At 40.5% G+C, this 25888-nt stretch overlaps 1 protein-coding gene across 2 annotated transcripts in view; it reads left to right on the top strand.

Annotated features, from left to right (window-relative positions):
* Positions 1-358: 358 nt before the first annotated feature.
* The window catches only part of UVRAG (UV radiation resistance associated), a 324313-nt gene continuing 298783 nt past the window's right edge, over positions 359-25888 (top strand). For both annotated transcript variants that reach the window (XM_068988472.1, XM_068988473.1), the window contains exon 1: positions 359-536. In XM_068988472.1, coding sequence (XP_068844573.1) covers positions 420-536 — 117 coding nt within the window. In that variant the 5' untranslated portion in view covers positions 359-419. The remainder of the gene's footprint in view (positions 537-25888) is intronic.

Raw genomic sequence — 25888 nt, forward strand, 5'->3', positions numbered from 1 at the left:
CCCCGCCCTGTGGTAGTGAAAGAGCCAATTAGATTGGGGAAAAAAGAAGCAACGCCCTAGGTTTCACCCCGGTTTGACAGACGCAATTTAGGCCATCCCCGGGTCCCTCCGCCCCCTGTCTATTTCTGCTGGCGACGGACAAATCTTCTGCCCAATAGCGCGTCCTCTTTTTGTCGTTTGGTCCCGCCCCCATGGAAGCTGAACCAATGGGCAAGCCAGGTCTCAGCGGGTGGTGGGGGTTGCACTGCGGTAATATGGCTCTTCCTTAGCCAGCGGTGGCGGCTGGAGGTGGGGTAGAACGGTCCTGCCTCTAGGTTGGTCGGTTTCTGGGCTGCAGGGTCTCGGCGGGTCGTGACTCGGCGGTTGTGGCGGATGCCGGAGGAGCGTCGGTCCCGCCGCTTGGCGGCCCCTGGGTCAAGATGAACGCTTCAGCGTCGGTCGGGGGCCCACTCCCCCCGCCGCCCACGGGCCCGGCCGCCGCGCTGCCTCCAGGTTCTGCCGCGCGGGCCCTGCATGTGGAGCTGCCGTCTCAGCAGGTAACCCCGCGGGCTCGCGGCGCTCTGTAGGGGCCGGGAGGAGGCCCATGAGGGATCTCCGTGGGCCGCAGGCTGACCCAGTGCCAGCCGGGAGACCGGGAGAATTGGCCGGGGAGAACTCCGAGGACTGAGGACGGCTGTCCGGAGGTCTTGGGAGGGGAGGGATCCAGGGATGGCCGAATCTCTGGGGGATCTTCGAGTCCCAGGAGACATCCCGTTACAGGAGATGGGTTGGGAAGGGACTCCCCGGGCCCCGCCTCTCCCCCCGTAGGGAGCTGGGGATTCCCTGGCGCAGACCCTCCGCTTTATCCCTCTTGGGAAGGGACCCGGGGAAGCCCTGGTATCCCAGGAGAGATGGGGAAAGCGCTTTTTCATTTTTAACTCATTCACTTGCTGGCAAACCGATTGGTGCTCTCTGCTGCGGGAGAAATGAGGTTTCCCGCATTTGCTCTTAATCTCTCCTTTTTATGATGTACTCCTATAAACTTCTCAAGAAATATCCTTTGGGATTTCGGGTTTCCTTCCTATTCTTCGACCCCCCCCAAAGAAGGCACTTCAGTAATTTGAAAGGTGCTGCTACATTCCTTCAAAAGAGTGTGGAAGAAAGAACATTTAACGTACAGTACATATTCACGTCTTCCCCATCCTTTACCAAGGCGTGCAGAGCTTCTTGGATCCAACTTGGATCCACACTGTAAGCAGATAATAAAGAGAGAACACGGAGTTTGGGCACCTGACAAAACTCTTTATATCACAGACTTATCTGTAGAGTACGTCTTTCCCCTGCCTTCTTGCTATCCCCCAGGAAGAGACTTTGCAGGAAGTTTTGCATTTAAGAGACTGAACGAAAGTACCTTTCATTTTCCCCCATCCACAAAGAGGACCTAAGAAAAATAGCCAGTTGTTGAGAGTCTACCGTGTTGGGTTTGTGCCAAGTGCTCAGCTGGCTGGGAGTTGATTCAATCTCCCAACTCTGGGAGGTGGCTATTTTTTATTAGCTCCATTTTGTAATTCTGGAGACAGAGACTTAAAATATGTAAAATCGCCTGGCCTAAGCCTTGCAGTTAGTAATTGGTGAGGCTGGGTTTCAGAATCCAGCCTCTAACTGTAGTCGCTGCACGTGGTTGTTGTGCTGCAGACTTGAGCAATCTTTGCTCCACTGTTTTCACGTGGGACAGAGTACTTTCCTCCACACCCTTCCACCAACTTCCCATCCCTGTCTTAGGAAAGATTCAGACAGTAGAGAACAGAGGTTGGGGGCAGAGGGTGGACGGGAGATGGGCTGGATTTGAATACAGGAAAGTGTGGGGATGTGGAGGCTGCTAAAGGGCAAGAAAGGTGGAGATCCGAGCTACAGCGGTGGCCGTGGAGCTGAGTTGTTTTGCAGAAGCTAGGGCTTTTAGTGCGGTGGGAGAGAGGATTTAAGATACTGGGAACGCATGGGCCCTGGTTTTGTGGTGCTGTTGGGAAAGAAGTGTGTGGAGAATATGAATATGAGGGTAGTGAAGTTTGGATTGTATTGACAAGGTTTCTGGGGGAGAGGGAGACTAGCCTCTGGAATGAGCATTAATGTGAATTTTCGTGTGTGTCTGTGTGTGTGTGTGTGTTGGTGGATTGTGAGAGTGGATAGTGGGAGAGGCAGTGATGGGCGCAGAATTCCTGAAGGAGAAGCCAAGAGAGGTTTAGTTTGGGAGAGCTTTGGGAAACTGGGATTTGGAAAGAGAAAGCATCATTTGTTTCATAGAGCCTGTTCTCTGATAACAGTTCCCAGTTTAACGTTGGGGGAAATAATCCAAACAAACTGTCCATGGAATAAATCCAACTGCATTTGTAAGCATTTGTCCTGTTTTAGGGTTTGTGCCAAGGGATATATAGTGGCTTAAGTGTACGGCTGAATGCTGTATGATCACTGAGGATGGTATTTACAGCTTTCTGGGGTGTCATCCTTCTTGAATTCTTGGAAGGCAGCCTATACAGCAAAAGCACTTTTACTTTTGCTCTTGACATTAATTTTTCTTTCTGGGTCAAAATGCTCAAGATTTTAGGATATAAATGTATAACATTTTAAAAAAGTAAACATTTTTGTTAAAGTGTTACGGTATACAGTCAAGTGTACCAGTTATTACTACACAGCTTGATGAATTGTCACAAAACAAAGTTATGTAAGTGCTACCCAGATTAAGAAATACAAAATTATTACCATCCCAGAAGTCCCCCTCACGTCCTCTCCCATGTCTGCCTTTCTCTCCAAAGGAACTACTGTTCTGGTGTATAAGAGAAAAGTTTTTGCCTGTTCTTGAAACTGTATATAAATGGAATCACACAAAAAGGTATTATTCTTTTGCTCAATATTGTTTGTGAGAGTCAGAGAATGTGTGTATATGTAAAAACATTTTTTAGTATTATTGTCTTTTTTGCCTATGGCTTTTGCAGAATTTCGAAACTTTAGATAAATTGGAAATCCAGTTAACTTTCTTTTAAATAACACTTTGAGAATTGTGTCATTTTAATAGATTACATGCTATTTGATAAGATGTCAGTATTTTTAAACATAAAAAAGATCCTGTTGATTTAAGATTTTCACGATAAAATTGATTATTTCCAAGCACACATTCAGTGGTTTCTCCCCACTACCCCCAGCCTATTTCTAAGGCAGAGTTTTTCAACCTCAGTACTGTTGACATTTGGGTTGGTTGGTGGGTCTATAAAGTATTTCGTCACTTCCATGGCCTCTACCCGCAATACACCAGCAGGACCATCTCAGGCCTTACAATCAAAAATTGTGTTTAGATGTTGTCAAATGTCTCATAAGGAGCAAAATTACTTCTGGTTGGAAACTACAGTTCTAGGATATATTTTTGTTTTAGGATAGAGAGTATCCTGGGCTTCCCTTGTGGCTCAGCTGGTAAAGAATCCGCCTGCAATGCGGGAGACCTGGGTTTGATCCCTGGGGTGGGAAGATCCCCTGGAGAAGGGAAAGGCTACCCACTCCAGCATTCTGGCCTAGAGAATTCCATGGACTGTATAGTGCATGTGATCCCTGGTGCTGGGAATGGTTGAAGGCAGGAGGAGAAGGGGACAACAGAGGATGAGATGATGGGATGGCATCACCGATTCAATCAATGGTCAGGAGTTTGAGTAAACTCCACGAGTTGGTGATGGACAGGGAGGCCTGTCGTGCTGCAGTCCGTGGGTTCACAAAGAATCGGACACAACTGAGCAACTGAACTGAACTGAGAGTGTATCCCTTCTATTACTTACTGATTTATCTCATCTCAGTCTTCCTTAAGTACCATTGATTCTAGTGGCTGTATTGTTTAAAATATTAGTTACTGTATATTAGTTCCCAAAGTGTTGTACTCCCCCTACCCCCAGTCTGCCTCCAGAAAAAGATTTGTTTTGTTTTGGCTCAAAGAAAGCCCACAAAACTATAATACCTAACTAATAGTTTTTATTTTAATCTACTTTTCTTAAAAAAAAAAAAATCTAGTTAACTCTGCATAAATCCTGAACCTTTATGTGTATGAGTACTAACTGCAGTGCATAATAACTACTTAATTGTGTCAGATGGGACTGCTACTTAATTTTTCTTTTGCTTCTTTATGATCTTACTTTACCTGTAATTTAAGGATGAACTAGTCATGCATTTTGAAGATTTGTTTTTTTTCTTTTTAATTTTTGGTTGAGGTTTGTAATTAGTGAATATAAGCTCATCTGAAGAATGACTTCCTTCACACCTTAGGTTTAGGCATTTTGAAATAAAAATTGGTGTTTTGTGATAGAGGTATTTTTTATGTCCTTAAAAGTTTGAGAGCAGTTTCTTTCCTCCCCGAAGGCTTCCTCTTTTGGGTATAACCTAACTACATTCCTCAGATACTTAGAACTGGGGAGGCTCTTCAGTGACTGTTCAGGGCTTCCCTGGTGGCTCAGATGGTAAAGAATCCGCTTGAAATGCAGACGACCTGGGTTCCATCCCTGGCTTGGGACGATCCCCTGGAGGAGGTCATGGCAGCCCACGCCAGTATTCTTGCCTGGAGAATCCCATGGACAGAGGAGCCTGGTGGGCTTCAGTCCATGGGGTCACAAAGAGTTGGACACAACTGAGCGACTAAGCACATACATGTACATAGTGACCCTTTTAGGGTCACTACATACATAAACATTTTGCATATAGGTATAGTCAGTGGCACCGACTCCAGTACCTTTGCCTGGAAAATCCCATGGACGGAGGAGCCTGGTAGGCTGCAGTCCATGGGGTTGCTAGAGTCGGACACGACTGAGCGACTTCACTTTCACTTTTCACTTTCATGCATTGGAGAAGGAAATGGCAACCCGCTCCAGTGTTCTTGGAGAATCCCAGGGACGGGAAGCCTGGTGGGCTGCCGTCTATGGGGTCGCACAGAGTTGGACACGACTAAAGCAATTTAGCAGCAGCAGCATAGTCCTAACCTAGTTTAATCCCTTCCATTAAAATAACTTCACAATTCATTATTACTTTTCTTAGACAGTTGTCGTAGTCAGTATACCTACATCTACCACATTTTTGTATAATAATGTTTAGTTATGTTTCTTTAGGGGCTTCCCAGGTGGCTCAGTGGTAGAGAATCAGCCTTATAATGCAAGAGATGAGGTTTCGATCCCTGGGTCAGGAAGATCCCCTGGAGAAGGAAATGGCAACTCACTCCAGTATTCTTGCCTGAAGAATCCTCTGGACAGAGGAGCCTGGTGGATTATAATCCTTGGGATCTCAAAGAGTTAGTTGACTGAGCTACTAAGTGACTGATGATGTTTGTTTCAGTTCAGTTCAGTTCAGTCGCTCAGTCGTGTCCGACTCTTTGCAACCCCATGAATCGCAGCACGCCAGGCCTCCCTGTCCATCACCAACTCCCTGAGTTCACTCAGACTCGCGTCCATCGAGTCTGTGATGCCATCCAGCCATCTCATCCTCTGTCGTCCCATTCTTCTCCTGCCCCCAATCCCTCCCAGCATCAAAGTCTTTCCCAATGAGTCAACTCTTCGCATGAGGTGGCCAAAGTACTGGAGTCTCAGCTTTAGCATCATTCCTTCCAAAGAAATCCCAGGGTTGATCTCCTTCAGAATGGACTGGTTAGATCTCCTTGCAGTCCAGGGGACTCTGAAGAGTCTTCTCCAAAACCACATTTCAAAAGCATCAATTCTTCGGCACTCAGCCTTCTTCACAGTCCAACTCTCACATCCATACATGACTACTGGAAAAACCATAGCCTCGACTAGACGGACCTTAGTCGGCAAAGTAATGTCTCTGCTTTTGAATATACTATCTAGGTTGCTCATAACTAACCCCCATTAATAGATTTTTGGTCTGTTTCCAGTTATTCTGTGTTACATTGTTGCAGTGAATATCCATATACAAGTATCTTTGAAATCATTCAATTGAATATGTATACACACACACATATAAATATGCACATATATACCACCCATATATACATATACACGTTTTTGTTATTTAGATTTGCGTTTCTTTAATTATTAATGTTTTAGTAGCTTCATTTATTGTATGCAAACGCTGTGCAAAGTTTTGTTGTTGTTCACTTGCTGAGTCATGTCCAGTTCTTTGTAACCCCGTGGACTGCAGCATGCAAGGCTTCCCTGTTCTTCACTTTCTCCTGGAGTTTGCTCAAACTCCTGTCTGTTGAGTCAGTGATGCCATCCAACCATCTCATCCTCTGTTGCCCCCCTTCTCCTCCTGCCCTCAAAAACGATTGAGGGCAGGAAGAGAAGGGGACAACGAACTCCTTTATCCTTACACAACCCTGTGAGTTTCAATATATATATTTTTAATTTTTATTTATTTATTTTTGGCTGTGCTGAGTCTTCATTGCTGCACACAGGCCTTCTCTAGTTGCAGCAAGTGTGGGCTATTCTCTGGTTGTGGTGCACAGAGTTCTCATTGCGGTGGCTTCTCTTTTGTGGAGCATTTGGGCTCTAGGGTTCACAGGCTTCCGTCGTTGCGGCACATGGGCTCAGTAGTGGTGCACGGGCTTAGTTGCTCTGAGGCATGTGAAATCATCCTGGACCAGGTAGCCAGTCTGTGTCTCCTGCATTGGCAGGGGGATTCTTAACCACTGGTCAACCAGGGGAGTCTGAGTTTCAATATTTTTGCATAGATCTGTGTAGCATTTTCTTTTGCGACTTGCTCGTTTATGTCCCTGGCATTAATTTTTCTGATGACTTACTTTTTCATTCATTTAAATAGCATTTTTCTTGTCATTTTTTGGAAGGAAGTGGGTATATTAGTGCTGTTATGTATTATTATTAGTGCTTTTATATATCAGTGCTTCCTTGAATTTTTAAAAATAGATTCTATTTTTTAGAACAATTTTAGATTTATGGACAAATTGAGGATAGTACAGAAGGTTTCATACCGTATACCCATTTTCCTCTATTCTTAGCATCTTTCATTAATATGGTACATTTGTTACAATTGAAGAACCAGTATTGATATGTTATTATTAACTAAGGCCTTTATTTTATCAAATTTCTGTTATTTAAAACATTGTGTTGGGATTTCCCTGGCTGAATGTACTTCTCTGGCAGTCCATTGGTTACGACTTCGCCTTCCAAAGCAGGGTTCCATTCCTGGTTGCGGAGCTAAGATCCAACGTGACTCGAGACCGAGAAACCAAAATATATAACAAAGCAGTGTTGTAACAAATTCAGTAAAAGCCTTTAGAAATGGTCCACATCAGGACATAGTGCGGGAAGGAGAGGATGGGACGAAATGAGAGAGTAGCATTGAACCATAGGCATTACCACATGCAAAACTAGATAGCCAGTGGAAACTTGCTGTATGACACAGGGAGCTCAAACCCTGTGCCCTGTGACGGCAACCTAGAGGGGTAAGATACAGGGAAGGTGGGAGGGAGGCACGAGAGGGAGGGGACACATGTATACCTATGACTGATTCATGTAGGTATATGGCAGAAACCCACTCAATATTGTAAAGCAATTATCCTCCAATTAAAAATAAATAAAATTTATAATAAGAAAGTGGTCCACATAAAAAAGATCCCCAAAGGAAATTGTTGTAAGATATACATAATATAAAATTTTCTGTTGTAATCATTTTTAAGTGTAATCCAATGGCATTAAGTACATCCTCAATGTTGTGCAAACATCACTGCTATCCATTTCTGGAATTTTTCATCATCTCAGACAGAAACTGTACTCTTTGAACAACGCCCCATTCTTCCTTCCCCCAGCTCCTGGTAAGCTCTGTTCCACTTTCTGTCTGTATGAATTTGCTTACTCTACGTTCTTCATATAAGGGAATTATACAACATTTGCTTTTTTATTTCATTCAGCATAATGTTTTCAACATCATACATGTTGTAGCATGTATCAGAATTTCATTTCCTTTAAGGCTGACTAGTGTTCCATTGTGTTTAAATACTACATTTTGTTTTCCCATTCGTCTGTTGATGGATCTTTAGTGTTTACCTAATACACTTTTCAAGATCTCATCGTGCACACCACATTGTATTTAGTCTCCCCTTGGCTGTAACAGATCCTCAGACTTCTTTTTGATGACCTTGATAGTTTTGAGTACTTCTGAGGTATTTTGTAGGATGCCTTTCTATGGGAATTTGGTGGTCCCCCCACCCCACCCCACCCCATGATTAGATTGGGATTATGGGTTTTGGGGAGAAAGCCTGGATAGGTAAAGTGCCATTTTCATCTTACGGTATCAAATGTACATATTATTAACATGACTTATCCCTACTGATGTTAACCTTTGTCATCACCATTGAGGCTGTTTTTTGTCAGTTTCTCCGCTGTAAGATTACTTTTTTCCACTCGTTCCTCCATGCTGTCCTCCTTGGGAGGAAGTCGCTATATCCAGTCCACACTTTAGGAGTGGGAATTGATGCTCCCCCTCCTTGAGGGCAGAGTATCTACATAGATTATTTGGAATTCTTCTGCATGGGAGAGTCCTACCAGTAACCACTTTCTTTTACAGATGAGGAAACTAAAGTCTGGGTAGCTTTCTCAGAGTCACACAGGATGTCACCACAGGGACTTCAGGTTAGGTCTTTGATTCCCACTTACCATAGATACCTATTCTTTGCAGGGTTCTGGTTAAAAACAGAGGCTTGACGTTATCTCAAGGTTTGAGATAATCATGCTTTTTGTTTTATTTCCCACAGCATCTGTACACAGCACTGTGCTGATAACATAATAGGCGCTCAGTACACTTTTTATTTTAAAATTTTATTTGTATATGAATCATTCCTTTGAAGAATTAAAGAAAGGAAGGAAATGGGATTGAAACACATAAAAGAAAAAATGCTAGGAGCACAAAATTTTGCTAAAAGCAAAAATGCTAGAAGCTTAATTTAGCTGTATGTGATATATTTATTTTCCCTTGATGTTTCTGTTTGTTAGCTATCTTTTGTCTGTCTGATTTAATCATCTTTTTATTATGTGTTCAAAAGATCTTTTTCCTTGACAAGGCCACTGAAGGCAGAGAGAAAGCTGTATCTTACTGGGAACATATGCCCTGTGCAGTGTTATGTATTTTTATTCCTTCCACAAATATTTGTTGAGCTCCTTCCTTGTGACTCAGAAACAAATATATAGTTGTGTTATATAGCTGTACAAGAAAATAATGGCAATTTTTGAGCTGCTTTGCTTCTTGTAAACAAAACTGTGAGGAAGCTTCAGAAACAAAATACCAGCATCCCCAAATCATTATTTTTATGTGATAAAATGCCATTAGAATTTTAAGGTTTAAAATTTTTTTTTTTTTTTTTGGTAAAAATGTTTAATTTTCCTTTGAAAGGAAAAGCTGTGTTCTTATTCAGTGTTAACTTTAAAATTTATCTACTGGGTCACAATTCTTAGCTTTGTGGCAGAAAATTCAGAAGTGAAACTGACTGGAAATAGAGCAAGAGCAGAATTGAAACTAGTAAGCTGAGCCTGAATGAGTAATAAAATTAAGAAAAAAGTTAGGTTTTCATAGTTTCCAAATGTATATTTTTGATAATATGTGTATTTTCATCAGTAGACATATCACTACTGGAGGAAAAAGAAATACTTGTCATTTTTAATGCACTCTAAGGAGTGCAGGTACAAACTAGGGGTGATTTAGAAAAACTGAAGACAGATCGATATTAAGAGAGGGGTTGAAACAGTTTAGGCTTTATACCTTTAGGTTTAATGGCATCAGTAATGTCTCAGTGAAAGTTTTTTTAAATGTCTTGTATTTTAGAAGTTGGGTTTTTAGATTATATATGTAGAGGAGCACATGGAGAAGGGAAACTTGACATTGGGATTTTTTTCAAAAACATATTTGTATTATACCTTTTTGGTTTAATATTACCTGACCTTGTTTTCTGGCTTCCCTGGTGGCTCAGCAGTAAAGAATCTGCCTGCAATGCAGGAGATGTGGGTTTGATCCCTGGTTGGGGAAAATCCTCTGGAGGAGGAAATGGCAACTCACACCAGTGTCCTTGCCTGGGAAGTCCCATAGACAGGGGAGCCTGGCGGGCTATACAGTCCATGGGGTCAGTTGGACACAATTTAGCATCTAAACAACAACTACCTTGTTTTGCATCTTATTTTAAGATCAAAGCATGAATTTAGAATCATAGAATTTTATAGACGCAAAATCTGAAGCCCTCAGAGGTGAACTATTCCCCTGGCCAGAGATTTGGTCCCTCCATTTATTTCCATCCTTAAGGAGTCAGTAAAGAGTATTAATTTAACAAATACGATTTGAGTGCCCTGCTCTTCCTGTTAGTGGCAGAGACCTGACCAGATCCTGTGACTCCCATGAACAGTTTCACTCTGCTTGGCTTGGTGTTTTGGGAATTTGTTTCTTAAACTTGTCTCTGGGCTCTGACACATTATCCCTACAACTTTGGGAATTTCAGGCTGGAAGTGAAACGTGGGAAAGACTGTATTTCAGACTTACTTTGCTTTGCAGGCTGAGGTCTCAGGCTGTGTGCATCCTCTTGTCCCCTTTTATGATGGGTATTAGTGAAGCTTTGGGATGTCCCTCTGTGATTTGAGTGATCATTCTTCCTGTTTTGTCCCTTGGTACTTACCATGCTTATCCTTTTTTGAATATCTCACTTAAGAAGCCTTGATTCTTTACCTCTTCAAGTTTCTAAAACAGCAATCATCTGGTAATCATGGGTTTCCTGTTGTCAGAAATTTTATTTATGCTGACTGCCATAGACGTCATTTACTAGTTATCAAAAACTGGAGTCAAGTGCATTTATTGGTTGAGAAGCTGAGAAAGCTGAGCATTAGAACCCAGTACCGGAGAAGGCAATGGCACCCCACTCCAGTACTCTTGCCTGGAAAATCCCATGGATGGAGGAGCCTGGAAGGCTGCAGTCTATGGGGTCGCTGAGGGTCAGGTGTGACTGAGCGACTTCCCTTTCACTTTTCACTTTCATGCCTTGGAGAAGGAAATGGCAACCCACTCCAGTGTTCTTGCCTTGAGAATCCCAGGGACGGGGGAGCCTGGTGGGCTGCTGTCTATGGGGTCACACAGAGTCGGACATGACTGAAGCGACTTAGCAGCAGCAGCAGAACCCAGTACTGATGAACCTGTTTGATGATCCATTGGCTCTTTTCCCCACCATGGTTGTTAGAATATCTACCAGATGCCCTCAGATGTTTTTGAAAATAATAGGGAAAACAAGGAAGCTGAAGGTGGTGGCTGCCTTAGGCGTTTTTCAGTAGCTTCCTGGGTAAGAAAAAGAGAAGATACAAATGAGTAAGAATGGAAATCAGACTTTTATAGTATTTTTTTTTCTGGAAAAACTTGGTCGTCTTTTAACATGACTGTATTTTTTTAACTGAGGGCTTTACTGGACTACAGGTAATTCATGTGTCCATGTTAGCCTATGTCAAAAGTAAATAGTTGCAAGTGCAGAAGTGGAAGAAATTAACTGAGTAATCTGTTTATTCAACAGATATTTATAAAGTAGCTCCTTTGATTTATGTTAAATATGGGATTAGCAATTTATATGTCTTGTTTCCTTCAATCTAATTATGTCTTTCAGAGGATCTGAAATTTTACCTGTCACAATTCCAGTCTCTTTTTGTATAAGAGCTAACACAGGAAAACTAAACTTAAAAAAAAAAAAAAAACATGAAAATAATTGAGGAGTATGAAAAAGCTGTGTTTTAAAATTTTGCCTACCTTAATGAATAACGTCATTGAGAAAACTGGCAGGGCTTTCATCCACTAAAATGTTACTATCAGGGTATATATGAGAAACAACAACATGAGGAAGACTTTCTCATTTTTCATTTTGAAAATAGATCACAAAGCAACCTAGGCAGGTCAGCTGTGGGGTGCTCATTTAAGATCTAGGATATTTGACAGGACTGTACTCATTATGGATTTAAATTGGTCCCATCATGTATGTGATGTAGGTATTTCAGGTTTGTTTTCATGAATGGAGTTTATCCTACATGGAAGGTATTTAAATAATAAAAATTGTCCTGTTAATAACAGTTGTCCTGGTGCTCTGGAGTGACTGGTTTACATATAATATTCATGTATTTCTACTGGAAGAAATCAATCTAATTATTAGATGGGGACACTAGAATTGCGGAATTTCTTAATTGTACATTAACTGCATTTTTTTTCACAAATTTGGATGTTTTGAAACTACCTGAAAATTACTAAAAATTACTGTTCACTATTCTTACCTTGTATTTTCAAGAAAAGGTTACCTTATCAATACCCTCTTTAATAAACTAGTAAAATATACAGTGCATTTTAGATACTATATCAAACATCAAAATAAATAAGTTGGTACTTAGAAGTAAACATAAAATCTATTACAAAATGGGAAAATGTAATTAGATATTAAATCTCTGCTCTGAACCAAATACTGCATTAGACTCTGGTGTACTTCTTTCTTCAGCTTCTCTTATTGTTGGAGTACCAGAATAGCTCTCAATATGGTTTTACAAATTCTCAAAAGCACATAATTATTTCCTTAATATGGTATGATGGGAAGACTTGTAAGGCTGGTTCTGAGTATAACTAAGGTGTCTTTGGGAAGAGCACATGTTCTGGTCTTTGGTTCTTGACTTCACAGTGAGAAGGTTGGGTTTTCTGTATCTACATATCTTGAACCTCTGTGTGCCTCCATTTCCTCACTTGTCAGTCGCTTTCCTTTTTGTCCCTATCATTTTCATTCCACAAATATTGTGCTCACCTCTGTTCTACACTATCATTTGTTTAACAGATTTTATTTTATTTTTTAGTTTCTACCATGTGTACCACAGTAGTGAAGAATATTGTTTTCTAGAGCCAGATGCTTGGATTCAAATACTGACTCAAATCCTTCCTAGTTGGCAGTCTGGAAGTTACTTACTCTCCCTATGCCTCTGGGAGGCTCAGATCAAAAGGGCAGAGTAATTCCTATCCTGTAGGGTTGTTGAAAGAAGTATGTGGGTCATAAGTTTGCCTGCAGAGGTGCTTGGTATGTAGTGACTGTTCAGAGCTCAAGAAGTGTTAGCTGTTACTGTCACCTCTACTGCTACTTCTGTTTGTCAGGCTCTGAGGATACAGGATAAATGAGGGACTGTCTTTGTCCTGGAGGGATTTGTAATCTAATGGTTAAGGCAACTTCATCAGCAGACCATTTTAGTGTAATGTAAGAGATGGTTTGAATTAAATGCTGAGGTGGAAGAGAGTAGGAAAAGCATTCAAGTGGAGACACCAGCTTGAGCAGGAAAGTAAGTAGGTGTAGAAGGGAATGGCAGATAAATTGCATGAGGCTGGAGTTTAAGGCTCTTGGAGGAGAATGGTGGAAACAGGCTGGAGAGGTGTAGTTTGGGATCAGATTATAAAGGGCCATGTATGCCCTGCTTTGAAATTTGGACATTGTCCTCAAGGTAGAGGGGAGTACTTTTTTTTTCTTTAAATAGACTTTAGTTTTTAGAGCAACTTCAGGTTCACAGCAAAATTGAGCAGAAGTTACAGAGATTTTCCAAATACTTTCTGCCCCTGCATGTACATTTTTGTTTTTAGCTGCTAAGTTGGGTCTGACTCTTTTGTGACTTCATAGACTGTAGCCCGCAAGCGTCCTTTGTCTTTGAGATTTCCCAGGCAAGAATACTGGAATGGGTTGCCATTTCCTTCTCCACGGGGATCTTCCCGACCGAGGAATGGAACCGCCGTCTCCAGCATTGCAGGCAGTTTCTTTACCACTGAGCCACCTGGGAGGGCGGAGCCTCCCCCATTAGCAACTTCTTCCACCGCAGTTATACATTTCTTACAGTTGATGAACTACATTGACACATCATCAATGTAGTTCATCGTTTACGCTAGGGTTTACCTCCACCCTTATGGCAGAAAGTGAAGAAGAACTAAAGGGCCTCTTGATAAAAGTGAGAGAGGAGAGTGAAAAAGTTGCCTTCAAGCTCAACATTCAGAAAACTAAGATCATGGCATCTGGTCCCATCACTTCATGGCAAATAGATGGGGAAGCAGTGGAAACAGTAGCTGACTATTTTTCTGGGCTCCAAAATCAATGAAGATGGTGATTGTAGCCATGAAATTAAAAGACGCTTACTCCTTGGAAGGAACGTTATGACCAATCTAGACAGCATATTAAGAAGCAGAGACATCACTTTGTCAACAAAGGTCTGTCTAATCAAGGCTGTGGTTTTTCCAGTAGTCATGTATGGATGTGAGAGTTGGACTCAAAGAAAGCTGAGCGCCGAAGAATTGATGCTTTTGAACCGTGGTGTTGGAGAAGGCTCTTTGAGAGTCCCTTGGACTGCAAGGAGATCCAATCAGTCCATCCTAAAGGAGATCAGTCCTGGGTGTTCATTGGAGGGACTGATGTTGAAGCTGAAACTCCAAGACTTTGGCCACCTGATGCAAAGAGCTGACTCATTGGAAAAGACCCGGATGCTGGGAAAGATTGAGGGCAGGAGGAGAAGGGGACAACAGAGGATGAGATGGATGACATCACCGACTCAATGGACATGAGTTTGGTGGACTCCAGCAGTTGGTGATGGACAGGGAGGCCTGGCGTGCTGCAGTTCATGGGCTCACAAAGAGTCAGACACGACTGAGCAACCGAACTGAATTAGCTTTGGTATTGTACATTCTTGGTTTTGACCATACATATAATGATATATGTTCACCAATGCAGTGTGATGCAGAGTAGTTTCACTACCTGAAAAATCCTTTGCACTGTACCTACACCTCCCGGTCTTTTAACCCCTGGCAACACTGATTCTTTTACCATCTTCTAAGCCTTGCCTGTTCCACAATGTCATAGCTGGAATCATACAGCTCCTCTGAGTAAATATCAAGGAGCCCAATTCCTGCGATGTATGTTAAGAGTATTTTGTGTTACAAGTTTAATTTCATAAGAAGCTGCCACACTGACTTCCAAAATGACTGTACCAGTTCACATACCCACTAGCAGTGAATGAAGATTGTTCCACATCCTTGTCAGCATTTGTTGTTGTCAGTATTCTGGATTTTGGCTTTTTTAATAGGTGTGTAGTGGTATCATGCTGTTATAGTTTGTATTTTCCTAGTGAAAAATGATGTGAAACCTCTTTCCATGTTTATTTGCTGCCTATGTATCTTACTTAGTAAGGTGTCTGTTAAGGTCTTTGGCCTATTTTTGATTCAGGTTTTTGTGTTTTTATTGTTGAGTTTTACAAGTCTTTGTATATTTTGGATAACAGTCCTTTGTGAGGTGTGTCTTTTGCATATATTTTCCTCTGGCTTGCTTTCTCATTCTTCTGACATTGTTTTTCAGGGAACAGGAGCTTTAAATTTTAACGAAGTATAATTTATCAATTATTTTTTTCATGGAGAGAGTGTTTGGTGTTGTATCTGAAAAGTAGTTGCCATTCCCAAGGTCACCTAGATTTCTTCTATGTTATCTGCTCTGAATTTTATAGTTTTGCACTTTTACCTTTAAGTGTATGGTCCATTTTGAGTTGGTTTCTGTAAAAGGTGTAAGGTTTGTGTCTAGATTCTTTTTTTTTTTTTTTTTGCGTGAAGTCCAGTTATTTCAGCATCATTTGTTGAAAAGACCATCTTTGCTCTGTTGTATGGCCTTTTGCTCCTTTGTAAAAGATCAGTTGACTGTACTTATGTGGTCTCTTTCTGAGCTCTCTACTCTGCTCCTTTGATTTACTTGTTTATTCAGTTTGTCAGTGTTCACAAAAAAAATATCTCACTGGAGTTTTAATAGGGATTGCATTGACTCTATAGACCAAATTGGAAAGAATTGACATCTTGACAATATTTCATCTTCCTATCCATGACTGTATATAGTGTTTCTCCATGTAGTTAGTTGTTCTTTGCTATCATTCATTAGAGTTTTATAGTTTTCCTGTAGATCTTGTTCCTGTTTTGTTAGATTTATACCCAGGTATTTCATTTGGGGCTTCCCTTGTGGCTCAGCTGGTAAAGAATCTGCCTGCAATGTGGGAGACCTGGGTTTGATTCCTGGGTTGGGAAGATCCCCTGGAGAAGGGAAAGGCTGGCTACTCCAGTATTCTGACCAGGAGAGTTCCATGGACTGTTATAGTTCATGGGGTCGCAAAGAGTCAGACAACTTTTACCGATGCGACTGATTTCACTTTGAAGGGGCATTAATGTAAATGATATTATGATTCTAAATGGAAATTCTACTTGTTTGTTGCTGGTATATCCAGGAGTTTTTGGTGGATTTTCTCAGATTTTTCTACACAGATGATCATATCATCTATTGAACAAAGACAGTTTTATTTCTTCCTTCTCAATCTCTATACCTTTTATACCTTTTCTGGTCTTACTGCTAGTATAAGCTAGTCCTTTTTTCTTTGCTTTTTAAAACTTTTTGTTTGGAGAGAATTACAAGCTTATTGAAAAATTGCAAAAGCAAAACTTATACAAGAACACCTTTATACCCTTTACCCAGAGTTATCTATTGTTAACATTCCATTTGCTTTATCATTTGCAAGCTCTCTCTTCCTAGGTGTATACAGATATAGATAAGGTTTTTTGGTATGTGAATTATTTGAAGTTACATACTTCCTGACCTTAAATACTTTAGTGTATATTTCCTAGAACAGGTGTGTTCTCTTTTATATCCAAAGTATAGTTTTTAGTTTCAGTAAATTAACATTGATATAATGCTTTTTATCTAATCTGTGGTTCATATTCTGTCAGTTGATCCCATAATGTCCTTAATAGAAAATTTCCTTCACCAGTTCCTTCTCCAGTCTCGAGTCAGATATTCCATAGTTGTTTTATCTCTTCTTTAAGGTGGAGCATTTCTACAACTTTTCTTTGTCTCTTTTTAGTGTCAGTGTCATAACACAGGTAGACCGCTTCCTCCCTTTGTAAAGTAGACTGTTCGTTTTCTGTGTATCTGGTGTTTCCTCATGGTTAGATTCAGCTTATGTATCCTCTCAATTGAAGTTTCACACATGGTGATGTGTCCTTCATAGGTATCACTTCTGGAGGCATGTGATGTCCATTTGTCCCTTACTGGTGATGTTTATTTTGGACACTTGGTCAAGATATTATCTGATTTCTCAAACGTGGAGTTCTGTTTATGTGTGTCTGCCCTTGCACCTAACTAATAAACAAACTGTCGGGGAGACACTTTGAGACCGTGCATATATCCTGTCACTCCCCATGAGGTTTATCATCCATCGATGGTTTTTGTCTGAGCTAATCTTGGTGCCGTGATTGTGGTGCCATCTACCCTTGGCAGTGTGCTGTGAGGAGGGGAGGAGAGTTTTGAGGAAAGACTGGTGATGAGAAAAGCGGTTGAGTAGAGAGTGGTGAGGAGAAGACTGCTGATGAAGTTTCTAAGTAAGGGGAGACTGAGGCCTGAGCTGTGAGGCAGTGTGAGATAGTCATCCTTCATCATTTCTTTATTCCTTCAACAGACATTTATTGAATATCTGGGTAGCTGTGCTTGGGATAGAAAGACAGTTCTGGTTCTTAAGGAGCGTATGGTCATTGAGGCTACGAAAGGGCCAAGAGTTGTGGCAAAATATAAGTCCTTATCTTTTTGTCTTATGTCATGCTGTCTTCTGTTTTTAGTAGCTAATGTCTTTAGAACCATTTTCATAGTATTTTTAGCCACAGTAGTTAGAACCATCTCCCCTACATAACAGGTGAGAGAATCAAGGCCCAGAAAAGAACAGTGACGAGCTAGAGTTCATGCTCCAGCTATTTTGGCTTTAAATTCAGAGCTTTTCCCACTACCTCACTCTGTTAGCTTCTTGGATTTAAAACATAGTTTTCCAGTTTCATCATTATCTCTGCCTTCATAAATCTGTATTGCTCAGGCTAGGTGGATAGATTTTGAAGCTACAGGTAAACTGACCACTAAAAGCTGAAGCAGCTGTACGGTGATTGGTGATAATGGTAATATTATTGAACTATCATATGTGACAGTACTGTGTCTTTATGCTTTGCAGTTCTTCCATTTACTCGTCAGGGCTTTCCTGGTGGCTCAGACAGTAAAGAATCTGCCTGCAATGCAGGAGACCTAGGTGCGGATCTCTGGGTTGGGAAGATGCCCTGGAGAAGGGAATGGCTTGGGGAAGGGAGTGGCTACCCACTCCAGTATTCTTGCTAGGAGAATTCCATGGACAAAGGAGCCTGGCAGGCTACGGTCCATGGGGTTGCAATGACCCAGTGACAAACACTTTCACTTTCTTTTCATTTACTCTTCATTGCAACTCTTATCAGGTAGAAGCTGTTATTAGCTCCATTTTACAGGTGAGGTGTCTGAAGGTGAGAAATTAATTACATACCCAAGTGATAGCTCAGTTGGTAAAGAATTCGCCTGCAGTACAGGAGACCTCAGTTCGATTCCCTGGGTCTGGGTCGGGAAGATCCCCTGAAGAAGGGATAGGCTACCCACTCCAGTGTTCTTGGGCTTCCCTTGTGGCTCAGCTGGTAAAGAATCCGCCTGCAGTGCAGGAGACCTGGGTTCAATCCCTGGATTGGGAAGATTCCCTGGAGAAGGGGAAGGCTACCCACTGCAATATTCTGGCCTGGAGAATTCCATGGACTTCAAAGTTGGACACAACTGAGCAACTTTCACTTTGAAGTGAGATAGCAGAGCTGGGAATGAAACCTAAGCCAAGTTTATACCACAACACAAAACCAGTGTTTGATAAAATTGGGATAAATAGCTCCAGTCTGATTTTGGACAGAAGCACACGCCCTTTGTTTTTCTCAGGTTGATTTAATTGAGCTCAGTTTGTGGCTGGTAGTCTCTGAAACTGTTTACCCTGGTGCTTCAGGGTGCTGGCTGTGGCACAGGAGCTAGTCCTCATGTTATAGGTGGCTTAATCTGCCTGTTCATCTGTTTTTCTTGGGGCTGAGCATCTATCCAAGTCGTTCCATATTATTTGGTCTTAAAGAAGTCAAAGCTTCTTGGTGTAGATGTGGAAATGGGGCAGAGACCAGGGCTCTTAATCTTACTGAATTTGTGTAGGAGAGGCAGTCACAGGTATTTGGCCTTTTATTTCATTGTGTAGATCCTGGCACATCATGAGTGCTCAGGAAATGTTCAGATATTTTGGTTTCTTAGGGTACAGTGTATGGGAGAGAATTATGAAGACATGAGGATGTTTGTGAATATTGTGAGTTTATTGAAACAGATTGGGATCGAAGATGGTACTGGAAAGAAGATTTAAGGCCTTCAGATTTACTTAGTAAACTTGATTACAGTGGGAAGACCTTATTAGATAAACGAAGCCTGGGTTAGTTCTGGGGCAAAGAAGAAGGGGTAATGGGAAGAAATAATGGAAATGAAAACATGAAGGTTCTGAGTTAGAATTATGAAGTTAGTTTGCTAATCTTGGTAGATTTTAAACATAGATTCTGCCTGTAATTAGTATGTTAACATTTAATGCATAATGGGTCATTCCTTGGTGGTCCGCTGGTTAGGACTCTGTGCTTCTACTGTAGAGGGCATGGGTTCAACCCTTGCTTGGGGAACTAAGATCTGATATACCCGTCACCTTCGCCCCTCCCCTGCCCTCCCTCCCCAAGAAAAAGCATAATAGCGTGTACTTTCTTAAAGAATCATATAGAACTTAAAGTTTGTAGGAAGTTGATACATGTACAAGAAGGAAGCTGGTTTTTCATAGTATAAGCAACGATAGCTTTAGGAAAATAACTGAAAAGTGTGGAAAAGAAGAAACATATGCCAGAGATATTGTGAAGGAAGAATTGATGGGCTGGATCGCTGATCTGAAATGAGAGTTGGGGCATGGGATATCTGCCTGGCAAGGATATCTCAGAGGTTTTGAAACAAGGAACTGCATACATGGTGCACGTGCACACATGCACACATAGCCCAGGGGATCAGACCTGGTGCAGACCTTGAATTTGCTGTTCACTAACAGCGTAAACATGGGTGGGCCCATTCACTTAGGGCCTTAATTTTATTATCTAAAAAATAAGTTAAGTGGCTTAGATTAATGCTTAGTAAAACAGACTACCTTAAAAATGTAGTTTCTGATTGAGTCAGGTCCATAGTGGGACCTGAAATTCTGTGTTTCCAAGTTCCCAGGTAATACTGCATAGCAAAGGTTTAGATGACTTTCAGGATCCTTTTCAGTTCTATAATTGTATTTACTTAACGTTTTTTCTTTGGAGATCTGTTATGTTATACGTCTGTGACTTTATTATCTCTATTTAGATAGATAAATTCTAAATCTGTCTCTTTACTTCAGATTAGAAAGTGCCTAAATCGAGTTGTCATCTCAACACTAACCACATCCCTGTCTTGACGTCTGTATTTCTGTTCATACTTTATATTCGTAAAATACTTTAATTTTTCAGAGAGCTTTTATATCCATAATTTCATTTGCTCCTTAAAATAACCCACAGAGGTAAGCATGCAGGAAATGTTTCCATTTTATGGAAGAGGAAATAGGTTCAGAGGGACTCAGTGACTTACTCACTAGTAAGTGGTTAGAACCACCCTCGAGTTCAGGATTACTGACTCCCTTAGCACGATGTCACACCGCTTCTGGTAATGGCTGTCATAGATACCCAGGCTTGAGGGTTGGTTTTCATCTCCTTTTTTTAAACATGTTAATTTAGTTTTATTTAAAAAAACATAATATATTCATATGGATTACAACTCAGCAGTATATAAGAGGATACAGTGAAGAGCCTTCATACCACTCTGTGTCCCAAATACCCATTTTCCCTTTGCTTGGACAACCAGTGTTATCAATTATATTTTATGCTTCTCCTATCATTACATAATTATATTCTTTTTTCCTGTTAAACACAAGTGATCACTTGTTAAACATAATGTATAAACTGTACTATTTTTAAAAAAACTAATAGTGTATTGTACAGATTGTTACCTATCAGTGCTCAGAAAGCTGCCACATAGTTTATTCTTTATGGTCCGATACTGTTCCAATGTAGGATATATATAAACACATCAGTAGTCCCCTACTGATGAACATTTAACTTATTTCCAGTTTTTGCTGGTGTTGTATTACATGTATCATATCGTATATCTGCAAGTGTATTTTTAATACAGGTGTGGAGGTAACATATATGCATTTGTAATTGTGCCATCTTTTAGAGGTTTTACCACTTATACTTTTTTCAGGAAAGTGTCTGTTTTGTCACTGCTTGTCTCTGAATATGTTATCAGACTTTGTGATCTGTGCCAATTTTAGTGTAGTTTTAAGTTGCATTTCTCTTATGAGTGAGGTTGAGAATCTCTTCTTAAGTGCTGTTCGTATTTTCTGTGAATTAATCTGTTAATATTCCTTGTCAGTTTTTCTGTTGGGTTGTTGGGCTTTTTGTTCTATGAACGGTTTTATTTTATTTTTGACTGTGCCTCATAGCTTGTGGGATCTTAGTTCCCTGACTAGGGATTAAAACCAGGCCCCTGTCAATGAAAGCAGAGTCTTAACCATTGGACCACCAGGGGATTCCCATATGAACTCTTTATGTTTTAGTGAAATCGTCTTTGTTAGAAGAATTGAAATTTTTTTGTTAGGTTGATTTTTTTCTTTGACTTTGCATATGATAGTTTTTGTCATGCATAATTTAAAAACATTTTATGTAGGAAATTTTATTGATTTTTTTTCCCCCCCTCTTTTTATAGCTTTAGAGTTTTCTGTCATTTTTAGACCTTTGAGGTTATAAAATAATCCTTCTTGGTTCCTTTTGGAACTTTTATTATGCTTTAATTATTTACATTTGAATGTTTTTAAGCCATCTGAAATTTGATATATGTACATTTTCTTTTCTTTCCTTCCCTTTCCCTTTACTGATGGCTACTCTGTTGTCCTAGCACTTTTATTGATTCGTTTTTATTTCTCTAGGGATCCTTTAACTCCTTTATTTCTTTTAGCAATCTTCTGTTTGTCCTCAACCATATCCGTTATCTAATTAGTATCCCCATTAAGCCCAATTTTGTCTTTGCGCTCCTACATAGTCTTATCCTTTCTGTTCTTATTGATACTATTTTAAAACTTTTTTATTATGGAAATTTCAATGAATAATGAAGTATCTATATGTATATTTTATGTATCAATGTATATTGAAATGCATACATACAGGAGGGTGGGATAATAAACTTCTAAGTACGTATTACTTGTTATTGGTAATAACCATCAATAACTGTCCCCTCATGGTAGGTCTTTTTTTATCTCTATGCCTAACTACTTGCCTCACCCCAGTTATTTTGAAGCAGATTGCAAGCACGATGTTAGTCTGTACTTGGGCCACTGAAGCTGTCTTCTGCCTTCCAGTGTTCATCCTCCAGGTCATCCTGTACAGTTCTGTGTCTATCTTGTTCGGTCTTACATTTCTGTAGTAACGGTTCATTAATTAAATGCTCTTTGAAAGTATATGCTGGATACTTTTACCTCAGACTAGCTTGTCTTTGGTGTGCACAAACTCCAGTTCTTTAGAAAGATTACGTACTCTGAACCTAGGGAATCCCATGCTTGTATCCCCACAGTTCCTAGCATAGTCTGGCAAGGAAAGTAGAAGAAAGGGGAATAAGAGAGGGAGGATGAGAGAGAGACTCACCGAGAACAATACTGGATCTGTCACTGCAAAGACCTGTTTCTTAGAGCAACTCTACTCAAGAATCATGGGGGGAAAGGGCAAGTTTGGACTTTGCCCCAAGACTGGGGGTGAATAGGATGGAGATCAAAGGAAAAAAAACACAACCCAAGCCACAGTCAAAATGTCTAAGAAGTATAGAAAGTTGAGAGCTATAGATAGATTTGGTCTTTTATTGTGGAGAAGGCTGTTAGTTCTTACTAAGTGACTGAATTAAGTTCTAGGACTTATTTGAATTTGGGTGAGAGGAGAGTTAATGTGAAAATGAGGGCTTTGGGTCCGAGGTTGTGTAATTTATGTCAGAGAAAGTTCTCAATTAGGAACAGGAGCTATAAAGTGTTTTATGAGACTTTAGAGTTGATGGTTTGTTTAAATCCGTAACATTGCCTGTTGGCATCATTTGCTTTCTATCCAGTAGCCCCAAGTGGTAGTTTTAAAGCATTTTTGTGTTCTTTCAAAACTTTTCACAATGAGTCTTTCAGGTGGGATCAAAAGATTAGACAAAATAGAGTTCTCTAATATAGAAGGGGCTTTTTTGTTTTAAAATGAGTGACCTAATTTTTCAAGCTTAAATTCTTGATTTGATAATTCAGCACTTTTACCTTCTGTGGAAATGTGGAAAACATTTTCTCCCAGGTTTGCTTTTGTTGCCCCTCAAAACAGTGTGCCAAAGTAGCAGTAACCTGAGTTAACCTGGGCCTTAATTCTTCCATGCCCTTTAGCCTGGTCCCATGCTGAGAGTAAAGGCTTGATCTGAAAAGGAAGTGAATTGAGAACAGGGAAGGGGAAAGATATTCAGAACAAGTCTGACTACTTTTTCAAATCAAATTCTACTTTAAAAAATCTCATAACTCAGTGATTTTCTACGTTAAGGGTTAGCAAACTGTGGCTAATGGTCATTGGTTTTTGTAACAACTGATGAAACAAGGAAGATTTTGACGTGGCTAAAGGATTATAAACAAACATGCTTAAACCCAAATAATTTGCAGAGACAGAATGCACCCTGAAAAGCTTGAAATGTTTACTTTCGGAACCTTTTAAAACAAGTTGACCAACCCTTGATCTACATCACTGAGGGTGTACAGTATTTATGTGCACATTTAAATTTTTTTGCTCTTTTCTTTGTGTTTCATATTATCACTTGTTTTTGTAATGGTTATGTAATTTTCCATTGTATGAATATGCCACAGTTTGAGTGGTTTTTCAGTTTTTGCTTTTATAACTAATATTTGCCCACGTTTTTGTGATTCGTGGAATTGCTTGGTCAAATATTATATACACTTTAGTAATTGTTGCTAAATCACCCTCCTTCCAAAATGGACCAGTTTATATTTTCCCCAACATCATATTCCTTACTAGTATCAACCCTGACAGAAACTAAACTGTTTGGTTAACAGATTTCTTTGTTTTATATTGCTGAGTAACAAACAAAAAATTCTGTGGCTTAAAACATCATCATTTATTTTGCTCATGGAAAGTTTTGTTTCAGAATGGGTGAGAACAACTTGTCTGTACTTTACTTGATATCATTTCTGGCATCTCAACTGCTGGGTGCTGAAATGGTCACTTGTGTGTCAGGTTATAGCTGGACTCTCAGCTGGGACTGAGGAGAACACCTGCCAAGCCTTTAACATGTGGCTGCTTGGCATCCTCACCGCGTTCAGTTCAGTCACTCAGTCGTGTCCGACTCTTTGCGACCCCATGAACCATAGCACGCCAGGCCTCCCTGTCCATCACCAACTCCCAGAGTCCACCCAAACCCATGTCCATTGAGTCGGTGATGTCATCCAACCATCTCATCCTCTGTCGTACCGTTCTCCTCCTGTCCTCAATCTTTCCAGGCATCAGGGTCTTTTCCAGTCAATCAGCTCTTCGCATCAGGTGGTCAAAGTATTGGAGTTCCAGCTTCAACATCAATCCTTCCAATGAACACCCAGGACTGATCTCCTTTAGGATGGACTGGTTGGCTCTCCTTGCAGTCCAAGGAACTCTCAAGTGTCTTCTCCAACACCACAGTTCAAAAGCATCAGTTCTGTGCTTAGCTTTCTTTAGAGTCCATCCACACATGACCACTGGAAAAACCATAGCCTTGACTAGATGGACCTTTGTTGGCAAAGTAATGTCTCTGCTTTTTAATATGCTGTCTAGGTTGGTCATAACTTTCCTTCCAAGGAGTAAGCGTCTTTTAATTTCATGGCTGCAGTCACCATCTGCAGTGATTTTGGAGCCCAGAAAAATAAAGTCAGCCACTGTTTCCACTATTTCCCCATCTATTTGCCATGAAGTGATGGGACTGGATGCCATGATCTTAGTTTTCTGAATGTTGAGCTTTAAGGCAACTTTTTCACTCTCTTCTTTGACTTTCATCAAGAGGCTCTTTATTTCTTCTTCACTTTCTGCCAAGATTTGATGCTGAAAAGAGTAGTATTGCATAGGAACCTGGAATGTTAGGTCCATGAATCAAGGCACATTGGAAGTGGTCAAACAGGAGATGACAAGAGTGAACATCGACATTCTAGGAATCAGCGAACTAAAATGGACTGAAATGGGTGAATTTAACTCAGATGACCATTATATCTACTACTACGGGCAGGAATTTCTTAGAAGAAATGGAATAGCCATCATAGTCAACAAAAGAGTCCAAAATGCAGTACTTGGATGCAGTTTCAAAAAATGACAGAATGATCTCTGTTTGTTTCCAAGGCAAACCATTCAATATCACAGTAATCCAAATCTGTGCCCTGACCAGTAATGCTGAAGAAGCTGAAGTTGAACAGTTCTATGAAGACCTATAAGACCTTCTAGAATTAACACCCAAAAAAGATGTCCTTTTCATTATAGGGGACTGGAATACAAAAATAGGAAGTCAAGAAACACCTGGAGTAACAGGCAAATTTGGCCTTGGAGTACAGAATGAAGCAGGGCCAAGGCTAATAGAGTTCTGCCAAGAGAACACATTGGTCATAACAAACACCCTCTTCCAGCAACCCAAGAGAAGACTCTACACTTGGACATCACCAGATGGCCAACACCAAAATCAGATTGATTATATTCTTTGCAGCCAAAGATGGAGAATCTCTATACAGTCAGCAAAAACAAGATTGGGAGCTGACTGTGGCTCAGATTATGAACTCTTTATTGCCAAATTCAGACTGAAATTAAAGAAAGTGGAGAAAACCACTAGACCATTCAGGTATGATCTAAATCAAATCCCTTATTATACAGTGAAAGTGAGAAA

Source organism: Capricornis sumatraensis, chromosome 16, assembly GCF_032405125.1.
Source record: "Capricornis sumatraensis isolate serow.1 chromosome 16, serow.2, whole genome shotgun sequence".
Lineage (NCBI taxonomy): Eukaryota > Metazoa > Chordata > Mammalia > Artiodactyla > Bovidae > Capricornis > Capricornis sumatraensis.